The sequence below is a fragment of the Branchiostoma lanceolatum genome, chromosome 8 (genome assembly GCF_035083965.1).
Source record: "Branchiostoma lanceolatum isolate klBraLanc5 chromosome 8, klBraLanc5.hap2, whole genome shotgun sequence".
NCBI lineage: Eukaryota > Metazoa > Chordata > Leptocardii > Amphioxiformes > Branchiostomatidae > Branchiostoma > Branchiostoma lanceolatum.
Genome location: NC_089729.1, coordinates 5,914,277 through 5,932,352, shown reverse-complemented (window position 1 = coordinate 5,932,352; position 18,076 = coordinate 5,914,277). Strand labels below are relative to the sequence as shown.

General features: G+C 40.7%; 2 protein-coding genes across 2 annotated transcripts in view; one reads left to right on the top strand and one right to left on the bottom strand.

The window, feature by feature from the left end:
* The first annotated feature begins 2,728 nt into the window (after positions 1 to 2,728).
* On the top strand, positions 2,729 to 5,601 carry LOC136440957 (uncharacterized). Its single transcript, XM_066437166.1, has 2 exons — positions 2,729 to 3,540; positions 4,159 to 5,601. Exons 1-2 carry the CDS (start codon positions 3,149 to 3,151, stop codon positions 5,075 to 5,077), a joined length of 1,311 nt encoding a protein of 436 aa, XP_066293263.1. The 5' UTR covers positions 2,729 to 3,148; the 3' UTR covers positions 5,078 to 5,601.
* A 3,027-nt stretch (positions 5,602 to 8,628) lies between these two features.
* Positions 8,629 to 18,076, bottom strand: part of LOC136439619 (beta-1,3-N-acetylglucosaminyltransferase lunatic fringe-like) — a 30,057-nt gene continuing 20,609 nt past the window's right edge. The window contains exons 4-9 of the mRNA XM_066435069.1: positions 15,945 to 16,004; positions 12,654 to 12,804; positions 11,923 to 12,005; positions 10,957 to 11,122; positions 9,480 to 9,574; positions 8,629 to 8,758 (exon numbers count right to left, since the gene is read on the bottom strand). Of these exons, the coding sequence (XP_066291166.1) occupies positions 8,686 to 8,758; positions 9,480 to 9,574; positions 10,957 to 11,122; positions 11,923 to 12,005; positions 12,654 to 12,804; positions 15,945 to 16,004 (628 nt within the window). The 3' untranslated portion in view covers positions 8,629 to 8,685. The remainder of the gene's footprint in view (positions 8,759 to 9,479; positions 9,575 to 10,956; positions 11,123 to 11,922; positions 12,006 to 12,653; positions 12,805 to 15,944; positions 16,005 to 18,076) is intronic.

Sequence of the window (18,076 nt, the reverse complement as noted above, 5' to 3'; positions counted from 1 at the left end):
GGGTGAAAAGAGTTAAAACGAGGGCCAAATTGCCAAATCTTTGTCTTTTTGCGACAGGGGAAATCGCGAAAGGCTCACAGGGGGGTTAAAGTTTTGAGGCTCATTTGACTTTGATTTCGTGAATGCTACCGTTTAGCATCAAGAATGATAATATTATAGACATTTCTAAAACAATAGATGTGATATTAGGTCATGAATGATATGTCTTCTATGCATTGCAACAATCGAATTGATCGAGTATACATTTCCTGTAAATTGTCACTTTCTGAAGGACTACCACATTCTAATTTCAAGTTAATTTATGAAGCTAAACAAATCCATCAGTACTTTTGTCTGTTTGTCTATCCATGTATCCAATTTTCCGTCCATGATGCCGTGGTGTGTGGCGCACTTAACGGTGCAATATAGCATCCGACGCCTGGGGGAGCCTGGGGGAGCCCACTGAATTTTTGTTACACCGTCAGTTCAAGCATTCAAGGCAACCTACCTCGTGAAAGGACAGGACATCGAAGACATTATACTTCCGTTCCATCATAGTTTGCTATCTTCTGAAACATGACAAGCTACCCCCTGATGAAAGAACAGTAACAAGGGGACTTATTCTTTACTATACGATGTGGGTTATCATTTCATATTTCATAACTTTCATCATCAGCTAGATTCAAGAAATAAGACATGTTTTATCCTCATCTTTGGGGGTGCATAGGTATGGGAGAGAGTGAATGAGTGATTACATAAGATATTAGTATGGCTTTCGACGGCACTGGTAACATCCCTGCAACGTTAAAGGCAGCATATACACATGCGCAGGGCTCTACTTTTAAGATTTGTTCCCCTCACTAGTAGTAGTTCCACTAACTATATTTGGAGGGGCCATTGGGTATCATCTCAAAAAAAGTATTTTTCCCTAAAAGCGCCTGTTTTAGGGGAGAAATGTAAAAGAATTGAGCCATCATATGATTATACGCAAACTGCAGTATTGTATTTTGTTCGAGACATTCTGTTTGTAAACAAGCCTGACTCTGAAATATTCATGTGTTCTCTAAACCACATCCTGCTGCATTTAATCGGCAAGTTAGGAGCATGTAAGTCCTATACAGGAAACAACTGATATGGGAAAAGTACTTCTTCTTGCTAATGAAATCTGGTTTCATTAGCAAATCTGGTCTCCCTCGATGAATGAATCCCTAGCCCTGGGAACTTTAACATCTGCACAGTGCACTTGCCAAGATGCCAGTCCATCGTAATTACTTGTTACGAAAGAGTTTCTATACATAGAAGAAATTGAGAGGACTTGCAAAATAGAGATTGTTCCTATATCATATCGGTGCTGAAGCCACCTACGAAAATCTCCAGCCCCGCGATAGCACTGCTCTGGACATCTCTGTAGGACCTTGTTAGTTGGACGCACGCAGCTGATTCATGAATATCCGGCCCGTCCCTACATCTGCTTGGAGATGGGTATGTGTACGTGTGTGAGAACACCCATCTGTTACTGACGTCTTGCTGTGACAGGAAAATACAGCAATGATTCCTCAGATAACCATAATCATCTAGTTAAAGATGACTGCATCGTGCGTACTTCTCATTCGCCGGTCATTAACGGCAATCACATAACAGTGCCCACATTACCACTGATGAACGGGCTCTCTAACAAGGTAGCAAGTGGGTAATTGTAGTTGGATGGCATTGTGACTTATAACCAGTGGGGATATATCATGACAAGGTCCGGGACGTCTTATTAGTCATATTTTCTGTGATACCATGCTGCAGACTTTGGTTTGAAAGGGTATGGCAGCTTCTGGCCATTTTAGTGGCGCTGAAGAAGTGGGATTGATGTCACTCGAAACGCCAGGAAATAAAGCTAAAATTTTATCCATTGAATTGTCTTTATAGGTATGGCAGCTCAATCTAATATAAGTATATATAGCCACCACTGATGACGAGCCAATTTCAATAATTTTCCATCTCTGTACGGAAAGATGATGATATATATATATATTTAGCAACCAGCAATCTGGCTTATCACGCGGAAATTTACAACCAAAAAAACGTGACTTGATTGAGTTACGAAATATAGCTGCCTGAGGGCAAGTTGCAAATAGATGTAGCGAAAAATAGCATCCCTTCCTGTTGTGAGTCCGACGGTGAAAAGGTGAACGGTTATCAATGCATAACCACAGAATTGGCCACATGTGGACGTCACAGGGAAACACGCTGGCGAAACATTAAATCATAAATGCTGTAGAGACATCGTAGTGCTCCCTAGTGTGAGAGTGTTACACAACTGCAGGTTCTATTTCTTTCTGTCCTACGTGCCTGTTGACGCGCACACGTATGGGCAACAAGTATCACTGATACTGGCAATATATCCTAACATTATATCTTGTATGTCTGAATGTGTGTTTTGTTTGTAATCTGGGACCCAATGAATCGTATTTGAAACATTGAAAGATCTTATACAAGCCAGGCGTACGTAGTGATACGATCTTCAAATCCAAAGCCACTCGTTGCACAAAACAGCCGCAATAGACACACTTACAGCAATAGAATTCCAGAAAGAAGTGTTTATTAACTATCATGACTTCAAGTCTAGATGGCCTCAGGATTTACAAAGAATTCCCAGCTTTCCTGAGAATACGGTTGACATGAATGTAGAGGCCATTCGGTGTTCATATCGTTATGTATTGCACATGCTGTCGGGTACCAAATAAGTGTCAAAGTTAACGTTACCAATACAATGCATTTTTGATTTCGAATTGAGAGAAATAGTATCGATATCTGAAGATACATAACACCTGTTTCTGGAATATGATATTGCTTTCAAGGCCAGGATCCCCTGCGGCAAGCGAGAATGTCGACGAATCAGCCTTCCTCTGCCCGATGGCAACTCTTTGATTGTTGAGAGAGCCTCGGAATCAAATAATAGCCAGGGACTAGAAGTGATTTAGGTTTGATTAGAGGACGGCGCGGAGGAGCAGGCAGTCCGAACAAGATTGCTGAACGCAGAGGCGGAGCGCGCTAATTGTGAAATTACATGGTAACCACCCGTAGGGTCCTCGAGAGTGGTTGTCAGCACGGGCATTTGTGAAGTCGCTGTCGTGTCTCCCGGTCCCCGAGACATCCCCTGCGAGCCAACGCGACAGAGATGAGCCGACCGAGCGACATCAACGTAATCAGCATTCCGGAGGCAGGGACAGGCACCGCCATGGACGACGCAAATTCCTTCTTCTTCTCCACCTCGGAACATTCCTCGTGCTACGAGTTGTCGTCAATACACAGCATCGCATCTTTTAACAGCGACAACGACTCGTCTGTCAACGAACTTGGGTATTCCTCACACGAGACCTGTTTCTCCGTGAACAATGTCGCCGTTACTGGTCCTGAGGAGGAAGGCACACAGAAATCGTGCGAAAGCACATCTTCGCTGGAAGACTCTGTCAGTGATGGGGCGGCGTCGTGCACCACCACCACTACTGCTGCTACGTCCACAGATCCACAGTGCGACCTCTTGATGTTCCTCAACGTGGCATCAAACAGGTGGGAAAATAGACTCTACTGGCAGTACTGCCTTCAGACGATGTCCACATAAAGCAAGCCAGTGGTAAATTGAAAAATAGATAAAACCTTTGATTGAAGACACTTTGTTCTTTGACATCACTTTCACAATTGTCATTCAATGTATATTCACTTTGAGTAAATGCTTCACTTTTGAGTCCCTCCAAAGAATGTCTTGCTATGTGTATACTAGTATTACTGGATCATGGAACGAACTGACGTTTAGTTTGAAATGGTCGACAATGGAAAAGTACAGAAATACCAAAATCGCTAGAAACATAGCGACGTTTTCTAATCCTTGCGACTATGATATCAGCTGTTACCATGACATGGGAACTACAGCAGCTGCTTCAGTTTGAACGGAAAGTTAACTCTTCCATGTGGAGTAATTTCCTCATAATGGTTTGGCTTCACCATCAATCCATTGTCAACATTCACGTGTGACATAAATTGACGAAAATGACGTCGAAGCCGCTCCTGTCATATCGTCCATCATTTTGCATTACTTTATACAAAATGTAACGTATAAACGCCTCTTCTGAATTGATGTTAGTACAGTACAACGTGGCAGTTAACATATGGAGATCTTCTCCCATGTAGTATCATGCGAACGCTGGAGAAGCCGCGGCGTCTGGCAGGACTGAAGAAGCGGAAGGTTAACCACCGCAGATTCATCGAGAAACAGCTTCACAAAAAACACCTGGCCTACCCACAGTTCCACTCCAAGGTCCGCAGCGTCAAGTCTAAAGAGTTCAAACAGATGCGAGCGAACCATTCTGTCTCCGGCAGCACACCGCCCTCCAATGTCCCCTCCATCAATCCCGCCATCTTCAACAAGAACTTCATAGACTGTCCAAGTCCGGCGGGGCCGGGGCAACACTGGGACTGTTTCCAGAACGACAACATCTTCCCCAGCAGTCAGCTGCTGGATCCTGACCAGCTGTGTGACCCTCTGAATTCCGAAGTGTCCTTCCAGTCGGACTCTTTGGAGCTTTCCGATGAGGCCATCGACAACCTGATGCGACTGTGCGACATGGTGAGCGCTAACGGTGATGACGTCCTGCAGCAACCGTGCGACTTCAACGGCTTCGACTCGTTTGCAGCAGACTCCAACAGCTCCACTGACTCCCTGACAGACCTGTCCATGTTCTTCGACTCTCCGCTCGGCACGCCAGGCAGCGGGGATTTCTACGGTCTCGGCTCGAACTGCCCGTCCTTTGGCGCGGCGAACCCACCCGAAATAAGTCCAATCCTTGACCAAACCACCGACGCTATCCCCCACACTTCCCCAACCTGCGCGTATGACCAAACCGCTCCAGACTGTGACGGACTGTCCTTTCAAATACTGGAAGAAGAAGGCTACAGAAAACTGCCTGCCTGCATGTACGACCAACGCACAGGCGATGACTTGGAGAAACCTTGCGACCGCAACGTGCAAGATGTGATGATGCAACACGAAGTGGGGCCAGACATCACCTCATTTAGCCTGGAAGATGTAGGACTGCCCTTCCTATTCTAGATATGGAAAATCTCGCTGCTACATTAATTTTAGAAAGGACTGGCTGTGGTAATATAGAAATCCAGTTGATACAAAACGGTTAAACGGCCACATGAACATATTCTTAGTTAAATGCTGTGATAAGTGTATATTATATTGGCATAGAATCACGACAAGAAGAAATAAGGCGTCATTTCAATTGTGTCGTCTGTGACTGACACATCTATTTATTCTGTCATCTGTGGCTGGACTAACAAATTGTATTCACAAAAAACGTTTGTTTATATGTTGCCAGTACTGCTGATATGTAGGCATCGACTGCTAAATTTATTTCCATGGTTACATATGGCTGTAAAGATTTTTGTGTTGATCTATCTAATGTATGTAATTGTGCAATACTATCATTGACTAGGCAGGGCCTAATTGGTTGTTGTGTAATTGCTCTGTTGTAGTATAGTCGTAGTTATTCTTCCATCCCAGGGGATGATTGTCAATGTATTTCAATGAATATCAACATGTTGCAACAAGTTTCTTCCATGCTGAAAGTGTGTTCATTTACCTCTTTTATTGCCTGGCACGGTGCAGTACTGTAAGGGAAAGCTACCCTACAATCTTAGAGACTGAGATCTGGGTCTTAAAACCCATCACCTTTTTCTAACCTACATATGTCATTGGTATGAATATTCCACCATTTACTACTAAGTAAACGATTTTCTCATTAGTTATGCAAATTAGTTATGCAAATTAGGTCATGATTTGCATTACTTCCATCCAATTATGTTCCTGTTTAACATTTGTAATTAGTATGAATTGAAACATTAATCACCATTGATTATGCAAATCAAGTCCTAATTTGCATATATCTACATGCCGCTATATTGGTCATCATCTACGGGTAAAACAAATCGTGAAAATTAATTCATCCCTTCTTGATTTCTCCTGTTTTGAAGTCTGCACCTGGAACATCACTGCGGTTCCAAAGATAGGGAATCAATATTCGCACTATTTGTGACAGCTTACCAAGAGCAGTGGTTTTAATGTCCTTCCCACTGTTCATTAACTGCCTATATGGCTCCAGTAATAAAAGTTCACCTGATATCAGACCTACTCATTTATGTCCATATTCATACACTGTAGGCATATCCTCAGGCTAAAACTACTGTAGTGCTGCTGATTACATTCTATCAGTGTGGAATATGTTTTGTAATTTGTCTGGCACGACACATGCACTCCATGCCTGGTGCTGCAAACTCTGTTCATCCTCCTACACGTACAGGGCTATTATTCCACATCATACACAAATGCATACACAAATCTCATATATCAATGTGTTGTTGTAATCCAAAAATCGATATCAGTCAAATGTGTGTGGAAGTGAAAATGTTTTTAGCAATCAGTGGAAAATCTGCTACTAAAAAGGAAAGCATGGGCTGGGGTTATAATTTTTTTTTTTAAAGATGAGCTTTAAAAAAAAAAGGGAAAAATAGAATGGCAGAAGAAAAGGTGCACCCTGACAAACACTGCTCTACTTCTACACGTCTTCATTCAATCTGACAGAAAACTTTTTGCTCAACAAACATCTATCTTTACTTTATATAAGTACATATAACATTATAAAACACATTCAATACCTAGGAAAATTCAGGTTGTATTTACAGTTACGGACCCGGATATAGGGTCGGTAGGTTGAGATTGTCCTTTTCTTTTACACATGTATTTCCATTTTCTTTAGAAGGTAATACAAATAAGGAGAACATGTTGATGAAAGACGATTCCACCACATTCTCATCACTCAGATCGAGAATTCTATGTCCATTAACAGTGGTTGACCCCCAAAAAGGCTAGGGTTGGCAGGTTTTTGCTTGGGTTGGTCGGGCAACCAGAAACACAACATATTTTTCATAGGCCTTACGTATGAAATTTCCACTCAGACCAAGACATAAGCAGAAATACTCAACGTCAAAGTGTCTCAAAATCAACTTTTTAATCTCATAAATACATCATTCAGACATCAAGAGCTCAATGTGAACCAAGTTTGAACATCAGACTGTTCCCTGTCGTGGGATTAAAACATCAAAAATATTTACAAAACTCGTCCACTCATGCTGGTATGACGTAATACTAAGCAGCTTTATACAACTGTGCTACAAGAGAAAATAGCAACAACTCACTTCATAAACATCTTTTGAAGCTCGTAATACCAGTCTAAATGGGTTGCGTTCTTACGCTAACAAGTCTTGGGACCTCATAAAATATTTAAAACCTGTGAATGTATCATGAAAGTTTATTCTCTTAAAATGACTCAAACTTTCACTGCAAAAGCCAACCATATACAATCATTTAGTCTCACGAAAAATGCTGCCAAATACTTGATGAACAGTCAGTGGGTGATGGGAACTATGAAAAAGGAATTTTGAATTCAAGAATTACAGAATAAACATGTATAATTTTCATGACAAATATCGGGCTTATTGTTAAAGATAAAATACAGCAACACTGCCTGTATCTCCTCTATGTACAAGTATTCCTCAAACTCCAAGGGCTAAGGCACTGATCTAGTACAAAGACACTTAATTCTGTGATTGACTCCTTAGTTCCCATAAAAATGTAGGTTAACATCATTTTATTCTATAGATAGAATTCTTAGTTACACACAAGGGATTTTTATCTGCCAGCCTTTTGGTTACCATAATGGGCCAGGTCAGTGGACAAAAAAACCTTGGTAACTAAGAAGTCAGTATTTTTCATTCATTCTTCTGGTATATATACTCTTTATTTCTTTAGCTGAGAAATCTGGGCGCTGTCTCTTTTTACAAACTTCAGACAGGAGAGGATGAAGTTAGAATTTCCTAATTCTAAGATATTTCTTGTGAGAGGTGAAAAACTCAAATTACGGCTTTGTCTATAAACAGGTTTATGGGGTTGATGACCTTATCTGGTAGATCTAGGTCACAGCATGTCTTTAACCTGCGGCCAAACTTGCATTAAGTCTTCGTGATACTATCATTTCTGTATGGCAAACTGAATTAACTGCAGTGGTGTTGTAGAATACAAGGGAAAAATTTCAAATGAAGATTACTAAAATAAAGGCATGTATGAAGAAGTTGCAGCAAGATACTATTTTGTGCTTTTCCATGCTTCAAAGCCTCTTTTAAATCATTCTGTATGAAATACTACAGAAAAAAAGAAAGTTCTGTCCTTTTCAGCAGTAGTTGCTTTGTACTTAGAATAACATCTACACTAGCTTATTACAGTAATAAAAAACATGATCAAACCTTGATTATTTACAGCACTATATACATACAGCAGCTAATCTCAACTTCATACATAGAAAATGATAATCTCTGCTTTTCAGCAATCATGCAGCCTTTGTACATCAAAAGAAACAAAAAGTAGTCTGAAATAATGTTTGTAAATGCTGAGCCAGTAAACAGTTGGAAACATTGCAACGTACATGCATCTTTGTGATGCATCACATGTACATTCTGGTAACATTTAAGAAAAAATATCTACGCTAAGAAATATCTTATTGTTCTTTAAAAAGTAACCCTACATATAGCAATGGAATGTTCAATTTGCCCTGTGTTCTTTTGCTTACAGTTGCAGAAGAAACGTAATCTCAGTCTCAACTATCTTCTTCTCTTCACATGACCACTGCAGAGGTCTACATACGGGTACAGCAGGCAGTGCAGGGACTTAAACCTGAAAAATGGACAGGAAAAAAATGATATGAGAACAATTGGACTCAGGGTCTATTTCTACCAGAGTTAACGAGCCCCACATCAGCTTCATTTCCACCTGTACCATCCCAAGGTTATTAGGAAATTCACCACAAGGCACCGGAATAAAAGCATATCACATTACAGCTCAGACAGACGACCCTAGAGGCAAATCAGGTACTGTAAATCACTTTAAGTTCGCAGGGATTCAATTTCGCAGCAGGGAGACGGAGAAAATGGAGAGTTTGCAGTGTTTTTAAGTGTGCGGTTGAAACAATGGCATTTTCACTGTAAAAGGTGCTTCCAATACATCATAAACTGAACAGTACAGTATGTAGCGCTTAGACAAGGGGGCAGGTGGGCAGAGGACAAAACAGAAATTTCGTAATAGTCTTAAGTTTGTGGTTAACATAAAACAATGGCAAAAATAAGACACGTTACAGTAAACTGACGGAACTACACCACCTCTAACACAGGTATGATGATTTATCTAACAGAATCATCAAATCATGGGCATAACTGTCCTTTCGTGTCTTCTTAATATGACACATTCTATTGTTGCTTCATTTTATCAGACAGAGGAAAACAAACTTTCTGTTGGAGAGATAGTTTCAGGCTTTTTACGTTTCTATTTATGTACGAATGTCTCTGTTGATTTCGTTGTTGGAAAGTACTAACAAAGATTATCAAAAAAAAAGACTTACCTTGTTGGATCATCACTTTCACTGAATACCTCATCAAGGCCGATAATATTTCTAGCACTTCCACGATACGGAGTTAGCCCGTAACTCAGGGAAATCTGTAAAGTAACAAGTGGCTTCAGTAACAGCAAATTGGGATCTTTCATCACTTGCAGAGAGAACATACAATACAACATTCAGCGGGCCTAACAATCTATATAACATCCTAATTTTGATCAGTTGTCTGGCCGCATAATAGTTTGACTGGATACAAGAGCATGATTAGTAACGGGGGGCGCCCTAACATTTGACCCACCCTAACATGTTACAGATTTTTTACTGATCTTATTTTGCAGAAGTACGCCGTGTTTGTGCCCAATGACTATGCTGATAAGGAAGGTAAATAACCCAAGTTCATGCACATAATTGTTATTTCCATTCAAAACATATGTGTACATATTCATTTCTTGTTTTGTCAAAAAGTAGTATTTTGACAATAATGATGGTAGCGCTGAGTAGAGGGTCACTGCGTAGCTAGACGGCCCGGCACCTAAATATATGACCTGTGCCAAGCAGATACACAAGTCACACAACTATCATACATATAAATTATAAGAAATATAACTTCATAAAACACTAAAAATTTGGGTCTCTAAGTGTTTGTTGAGGAGAAAACTGACCAAAGAAAAACAACGTAAACATTGCTGTCGTCTGGCGACGTTGTTTTCCCGCCATTTTTTTGAGCCACGATGGTGGCGGACGGCGATTCAACGCACAGCTTTGTTACGCTCTAACATGTGATTGGCACTGTCTATGAAAAGGAAACTGAATACAAAGATGGTGAAGATATTTCCCAATAAGTAGACGGAGTATTGTTGATGTAAGCGGTGTCATTTTATCGTAATGATTTCGTAAGTCGGGCCGCATTCAAGACCTACGTCGGGCCGCGCGCACAGTGCGAGGTAGCCTATTTCCCGTGGAAACATGAGCTGGGATGCGCTAGATATAGCCCTTCTCACATGACGTGAGAAATGCACACAGTCAAAATTTTCCGGTCAAAAGAAAGCTAGAATATAGCAGACTACAAGCCTTATTTGTATTTCCTTCACTTCATCACCAACTTCCGAAGAGAGCAAAATTACCAAAGCGTGCTAAGTGAGGCACACTAGCTGCCGTAGCACTAAATCAGAAGGTACATTCGTGAAAATGTCTCACAGCGTTTTCTGCTTGTAAGGCGGAGCGTGAAGGGCCCATATGAACAGTATGAATACATTTCTTGTCCATGTATATTCTTTAGATGAATGTGTTCAAAATTCATTAATCAAAATCTGACCATTCTCTGGCAACCAGCAATGGAGCGCCTTGAGTTTGAGCGCGTAAAAAAAACGTGAAATGTTAGGGCAACCCCCGTTGCATCAAATCATAGGTTTATTTCTTGAATGATTGGCTGATTGATTGATTGATTGATTGATTGATTGATTGAAACAGGATAGGACAGTACCTGATGAGGCAGTTCCTCCTTCTTGATAAACTTGAGCCACTCCAGATGAGAGTGGAACTGTTGGATCTGCACCAGTTTGACCCTCAGTAACCTCTCTATGATGAACCCCAGCGTACAGTCGTCAGGGAGTCGTATTCTCTCACAGGAACTCATGAATTTACCGCCACTGGAGGAAAATAGGAAGGAACAGCTGTATTAGCCTTTCATACTTGTAACTATAGTCTGGTCAGAGTGTAGGATCTCCTGTTTAAATGGAGGAAATCATCTCTTGTGGCTGCAAACAATTTACTAATACTGTTCATTGTATGTAACAAATTCAATGTAATCTACTTACAATTCAGTCAGTACTGACAAGAATGCATGATGGTAAGAATGAAAAAGTCTATCACCAAGACTTCTTTCACCACACAGATTATCTCAAGTGTGCATCTAGATATATGGTTGCTGACATGTTTTTGAAATACAATTTCAAGCCCATTTCCTTTCACAAGAAGACTTCTGAACCACTGAGTAATTCACGACATGTTTGTATTATATGTGCATAGGCTCTCCATGTCCCTCTTCAACATTTTTCATCACCTTTCTATGTAAGAAGTTTAGTTCGTTAAAATCCTCCCACACCATTATTGATGTATGGGGCGGTGCCCATCTCCGTTTCATAGCCCTGGGCCACACTGTGGTGCAGCAATCACTGCAGCAGGGGGCTAGTCCACTGGCAGTGGAGTGTGTTTAACTTTCATACTGTTTCAGAAGTATGTACCATTTTATAAAGTCTTTGGTATGACTCAATGCGCCTCTTGTCCGTAAGTGTCCTAACCCAGGGCTTGAATTCGGGCCTTCTGGTCCAAATAATTTGAACCAGATGTGGCAAGTACCAGAAGCGCAGACCACTACACCACTGGGACACTCCCCCATGTAAGAAGTGCAGGTATCTTAATCTATTTCTATACATTAGCCTAAACTCACCTTGCATATGGAATCATTTTTAAGGCCAGTCCTTTGCTGATGCAGAAACCTGCACCCCCAGTGGCAAACCAGAAGTTCACTTTCTGCAAGTACAAATACATAGGGTGAGACAAATAAATTCATATCAATGATCATCATATGTATGTACATGTACATGTATCTATAACTTATAAGACATCAATTTCACAAATATAACACTAGCAGCTATGCACAACTCTTTTTTTATGAGTAACACCTCTTTTTCCTCTTAATTGGTTAGGTGCCTCTAGAAGCACAGAGACCAATAGTTACTCCATTTGACACTAACTAGTGGTGTCACGGTGGCGCAGTGGCAGGGTGTTTGGCCCCAGAACCCAGATGTACCGGGTTCGAATCCGGGGTTCCCTGATCTGTCTCGTTGACGTTGTGCCCTTGGGAAAGGCACTTTACACGACTTTCCTCACTTCACTCAGGTGAAAATAAGTAACTAGCTTTGGTTACTTAGGGACATTCCTCGGATAGGACGTTAAATAGAGGTCCCATTTTGAGGAGAGCCACACCTTGAGCACGTAAAAGAACACACCACACTTATCGAAAAGAGTAGGGGTCCTTCCTGGTGTGAGTGGATCATAAAAATCTGTCCGGATATGCAGCTTGTTCTCTTCAGTACAAACCTGGTGTGTTATGCCAAGAGGCAGTTTACCAGGTATGCAATACAAACAAACAAACTAGGATTTTGGGAAGATGCTGACCTGCATGTTTTCATGTCTATCATATGTCTCCATAGGGTGGTTTATGCTGGGCCTCCCGAGATAGACGTCGTCTGTGTGCTTGTACTGGTTCAGCATTTTCACCAGCTCATGCACATTCAGGTAGTTGTCATCGTCCACATGGCAGAACCACCTGCAATATTCAAAACAGTCACTGTGAGGCGCTGCATTTGTGTAGACTGCACCAAAGATGTTATAGCTAATACAATGTATATACCTTTTAATAGTATTTCTTGGCATGACGTACTTGTACATTAAAATGAGCGGTTACTCTGAAACAGCTGCAGTAATAATCAAGTTCTCTTCATGGATAATGTAATCTGAAAATATGATATCTATAACTGACTGAGGCTGACATGGCTGAGATTTGTCATCATGACTGACATGAGACCTTTGCTGCAGTACTGACATCAGTAAACAGGGGTCCTCCCTGCAACTCATTTCATGTACCATATTGTGTCCCTTCTTTACTTACTTCAAGGTTTTATCACAGATCCCCTGTAGTCATGTAAATGTCCACTACTGAGACGCTCAAATCAAAATCATCATATTTGGCTATTTCTTTTAAAAGACAAAGATCATTAACACTACATTGGCTGGTATGTACGATTTGCTTGCAATTGATTCTCTAATCTCTATGCAAGTTGATGGAAGGCGTGTTGAGAAATGTAGACACTTTCTTTCTTTGTGTACCAGTCACTAGGTGTGGGAAACGAACACCAGAACAGGGCATGACTAGTCAGTCTCCTTTACCTCACAAGTTGTGGGTCCACAGCACATTTGGGAAAGACCGGACGACCACCACTGCTCTGCCTCACAATTCACCATATAAATTCTTGGAATCTCAACAATGGTCAAGTTCAACTGGGCACACGAGACAAAAAAGGCCATGAGAATGCTGCCCTGGGCAGAGGGTTGTTTTATTCTCCTTGTTTAGGAAGTGTTCTGTGGGTGGAGTGGATTACATGTCAGATGTCTAGGGGATAAGGATGTGCTGATACCACAAGGCATACTCATTAGGGCTTGAAGCTAATCAGATATGAGAAACAAAGCGCTGTGGGGATTTCTGATAACTCAGACTGCAATGACTGACAGTTGCCGAGGATGTGCTTTTAAGGAAATGGGTATGTTTAAGTGAAGCATGGGGAGCTTTAGTACAACCATGTTAATCTCAATTTGATGTAAGCATACTCTGGCGTAATTCTTCCAATGTTCAGTTTGTCGTGCCAATAAATGGAAGAGCTTTTTCAGTCTGGTAGACGCTATGAAACATTTTGTGGAGAGCATTCACTGGTGCACACAGTTTTGCATTTGTACTGTACACCGTTGCGGTCAGAAAGAAACCTACGGGAGCTAAGGAAGCTCGGGACGAACCGGACCAAGTGGAAAGGACTGAAGAAAGACTGAATGCTGCTGCAGGATGTTTCGACTCCTGCATGCAGCAGCAGAAAACAGTGGACTACTACTACTGAACAATGTACCATCGACAAATATCCTACTGGCTTGAAACCACATTTGTGTCAGTCTTCAACTTCTCCATGGAGCGTGGGGTTGAATTCCCACGAGCCTACGTCACCCACCCATCCTATTTTCCACAAGGCTTGAAGTATGGAATGTACCGGCTAGCATGACTGGCTAAACGGTCATGCTTACCTGAGGGCCATGCTGGGACTATTGCCACTGTGGTATGAGCTGGGAGCCCAGCCCCCAGATCCAACCCTGAGTTACTTTCCATCCAGACGGGATCACCTCCCAATAACACATAACAACAGCCTTGTCAGGCTTCACCTGGACTATTTACACGGGACTATGAGATGATGAACGCTTGAGCTAAACACACACACTGCTTGGTTTCACTAAGATTACCTCTTAGAGGATTTGTGAAGATGTTTCTATAAGTAATGACAGGAAATCTCTCATCAATAGTCAAATTATTTTCTCTGACATGTTAATCATTCTAGACCATTTCAAACTACTTCTGGTTTTTATAATTTCGCTACAGCTTCATTATCATTTTTGTCTTCCAACTTGCAGTATCAAGTCTTGAGTTTGCGACAAAGTGTTGTTTCTTTTCATCTACCAGATGATTTCCTTATTTATTACATTAGCACTTGAGATCACTCCTTCAAACTCCTGTACCATAAACTGTCGATCATAATAGACCTTTCTTCATTGTTGATAATTTTTCAGATATATGTCAGTCTTTCCAGCAGCTGAAACATCTCAATTTGATGCCTGATTGCTTAGTATGTTTTGGATGTGCAGTGAGATTTCAAGCCCCATACCACTCTTCACTGTCTGCATTCCTTTGTTTCTTTTTTCTTTTCTTGTTAAGGATACAACTCTGGAGGTTGTCCCTTTTTGGGGTTCTCTTGTGGCACCAGTCGTGTAACGGATACATGGCGACAAGTGGCACTGAATACGAAACGGGATACGGTGGCTGTCGTGGTGCCTGCCAAGTATGCACGCACATGCCAGCCAAGCAACAAATGACCAACAGTTTGTTTGCCCAAGAGTTCCCATGAAGGTCTCTCGTGACAACTTGTCCATCAAATTCTCTGCATTTCTTTCAGGAATATGATACAGATCTGTCAAAGGTGCCGCCCACATGGGTCAGCAGCAGTGTGACCATCTTTACCAACATTCATATCAGTGACATTTGACTTTTGCAACTTCCTTGTGACTAGTTTGAAGCTCTGTTTAAAGTTGAATCCGACAAAGGGATGTCTGTTTTCATAGGCAATGATGGGAAGAAACTGTGCTTGACTTTTGATTGGTTGACATTGCCATGGCAACAGGGTGCCACCAAAGGCATTCAGGCCAATGACTTCATCCATGAAGTGAATGGGCAGAACATGGATGTTTGGGCACCATCGAGTGAACCACAGACCGCTTACTGGTACAACAAGGGGTCACTTCATTTGTCAGCTTGGTGTCATGCTAACTTTTGAAAGTTATTTCTATAAACTGCAGTAACCTCCTTGACTTTCATCAAGTCCAAAAATGCACACAAAAATATGATTTTGAATTGGTTTTCACTGTATAGTCATTTTTGATAACGCAAAATAACAAAGTTCTTGAATTTTTCATGCTGGCCATCTTGCCATCTTTATCTTTCAAGATTCAAAAGCCCATGAACAGAAGTTTACTTCAAGGTGACATAAAGAGTTGAGTCAAGGATCAGATTCTTACAAAACTGATCTGAAAGGACACACTACTACTAAGTACTAGGCTGTCTAACAGCAGTGCAGAACAGAGGGAACATCATCTGACCTTTTGTCTTGTTGCAGGAACATGTCATACTCCACAGCCATCTTACAGCACAGTGCTTGTCTGGAAACACAAGAGGCAATTGTCAGAAACAAGGGAGGTACGGTATCATGCAGACATACACATGTACAGAAATGCTATTACTGCAGTGATGGAGAGAAAGCATATTTCATAAAAGCTTGCCATATTAATTAGCAGTAGTAATAATACAAGTATACATTCACAAGTTTAAAATGACATTAGATGATGAGTCACTGTCATGCCGTACACAGTTCATGACCTGACACTAGTTTACAGGACTTTGCTCACAATAGACCTGCTGAAGCATCTTTGTCACACTTTTGTCACGCAGCATTGTTGGAATGGCTGCCTCCGCCATTGCTCTATCATGACATCATCCACTGGTCTTACGATGAAGAATACCTGACTGCCAACATGTCAGAAGACTATAGACACTGGTTTAAACCAAAGCTTATGATAATTCACATATCTTTACTGATGAAAAGACTAATTTCTGGGTGGGTGGGAAGATTGGATGGCACGGAATCTTGCTCTGTAACCCATAATTTCCATTTGATCATGGTGTTGTATATTCACACATATATCTCGGGATTCTTCTCTGCTAGGTACCTCACAGTAGAAACCGCCAGAAGCACTAACAAGCGTGAGAACATACCAAAGTGGTCAGGCTAGACAAACATGCAACATTAGGTAGGAACAGGAAATACCTGAACTTGTAAACATTGTGCGATAACCGTTCACCAACCTAGTCTCAACATGCCATAAATCATTCGTTATTGCTCAAAGAACAAGAATGCCACAGGCTCAGCTCATATTTCAGACTCTACCAACCCTTCCCAACTCATATTTCATCTACGATGGCTTTAGCTGACAGCTTATTTTCTTTGATATATAATTACATGATGATAATCTATTTCCTTGATAGATCTACATTCCTACAAACCACAAAAATTGAATGTTTTTTTCAGGCTTCTAGCAAAATATTTTTAAAGCTATTCTGGAGTATTTTTTCAGACAACAAAGTTAAGCTTGCTTGACATCATACTTAATGAGTTTTCTGCTACAGTACCATCCTCTGACCTAGCTAAATCCTTCTATTTCTTCAGCGTTGAAAGCACAAGGATTAGAATAACTAAAAAAACAATATTCAGACTAAACTAACAAAGTCCCTCCCAGGTTACAGTTCTCCCAAATTATGAAACGTTTTAATCAAAGAGGAATTTGATTCTATTGAAAGAATGAGAAATATTCACTTTGTCTCCCCTCTACAATGACCCAGGAAACCTTTCAGGGTGACCTCCAAGTGTTTTCTGTCAGAACAATTTGTTATGGGGCTTCTCCTCTTTGCAACTACCAATAGGCAATAGGGAGCGAGGAGACAATGACAAGGACATTGTTTTCTATTTAAGGCCACACCAATTTATTTTCTTGGTTAACGGAATAAAATAAAAATTAAAAAAAAAATGCTAGATTGGAAAAACAACATGAAAACAAAATCTCAGAGGAATGTTTTTACTTTGGTGCACACAGTATCAGTGAGTGAACAGGGTCAGGTGCAAGTTTTCACCCCAGCCTTCTGTTTTTATGATTTTTTGTTGCTAAAATTAAAAATAAAAATAAATTAAATTAATGTGGCCTAATGCCCACAAACTGTCTGTTTTACATTAATGTTGGCAGATGAAAATTGATTCATTTTATTACATAGTCTTGCATTTTATTACATAGTCTTGTGATCTAACTATTTTGAAGCATATCACAAAGTAGTTGTGAGATACGTTGCTGAAGGTTAGACATCCAGGTAATAAGATACGCCAAAAATAATTACTCAAGCAACTGGATAAGATTTTGAAAATCTTTTCCAAAATCTTATCCAGTTGCTTGAGTAATCATTTTTGGCGTAGTTGTGAGATACTGCTACATCTTTGATAACGTGTACCTTATTTGACCTCAAATTCACTGACCCATGAGTCCCTATCTTTATTACATATTTGATCAAATATTTTCATCATCATCATCATAAGGTTTTCACACATCATGTTTTAGCTTATTCAAATCTCAGACTCCAACCCCATTCTACATTTTCACTGAAAACGTGTTGTTTTTTTCTCCAAAAT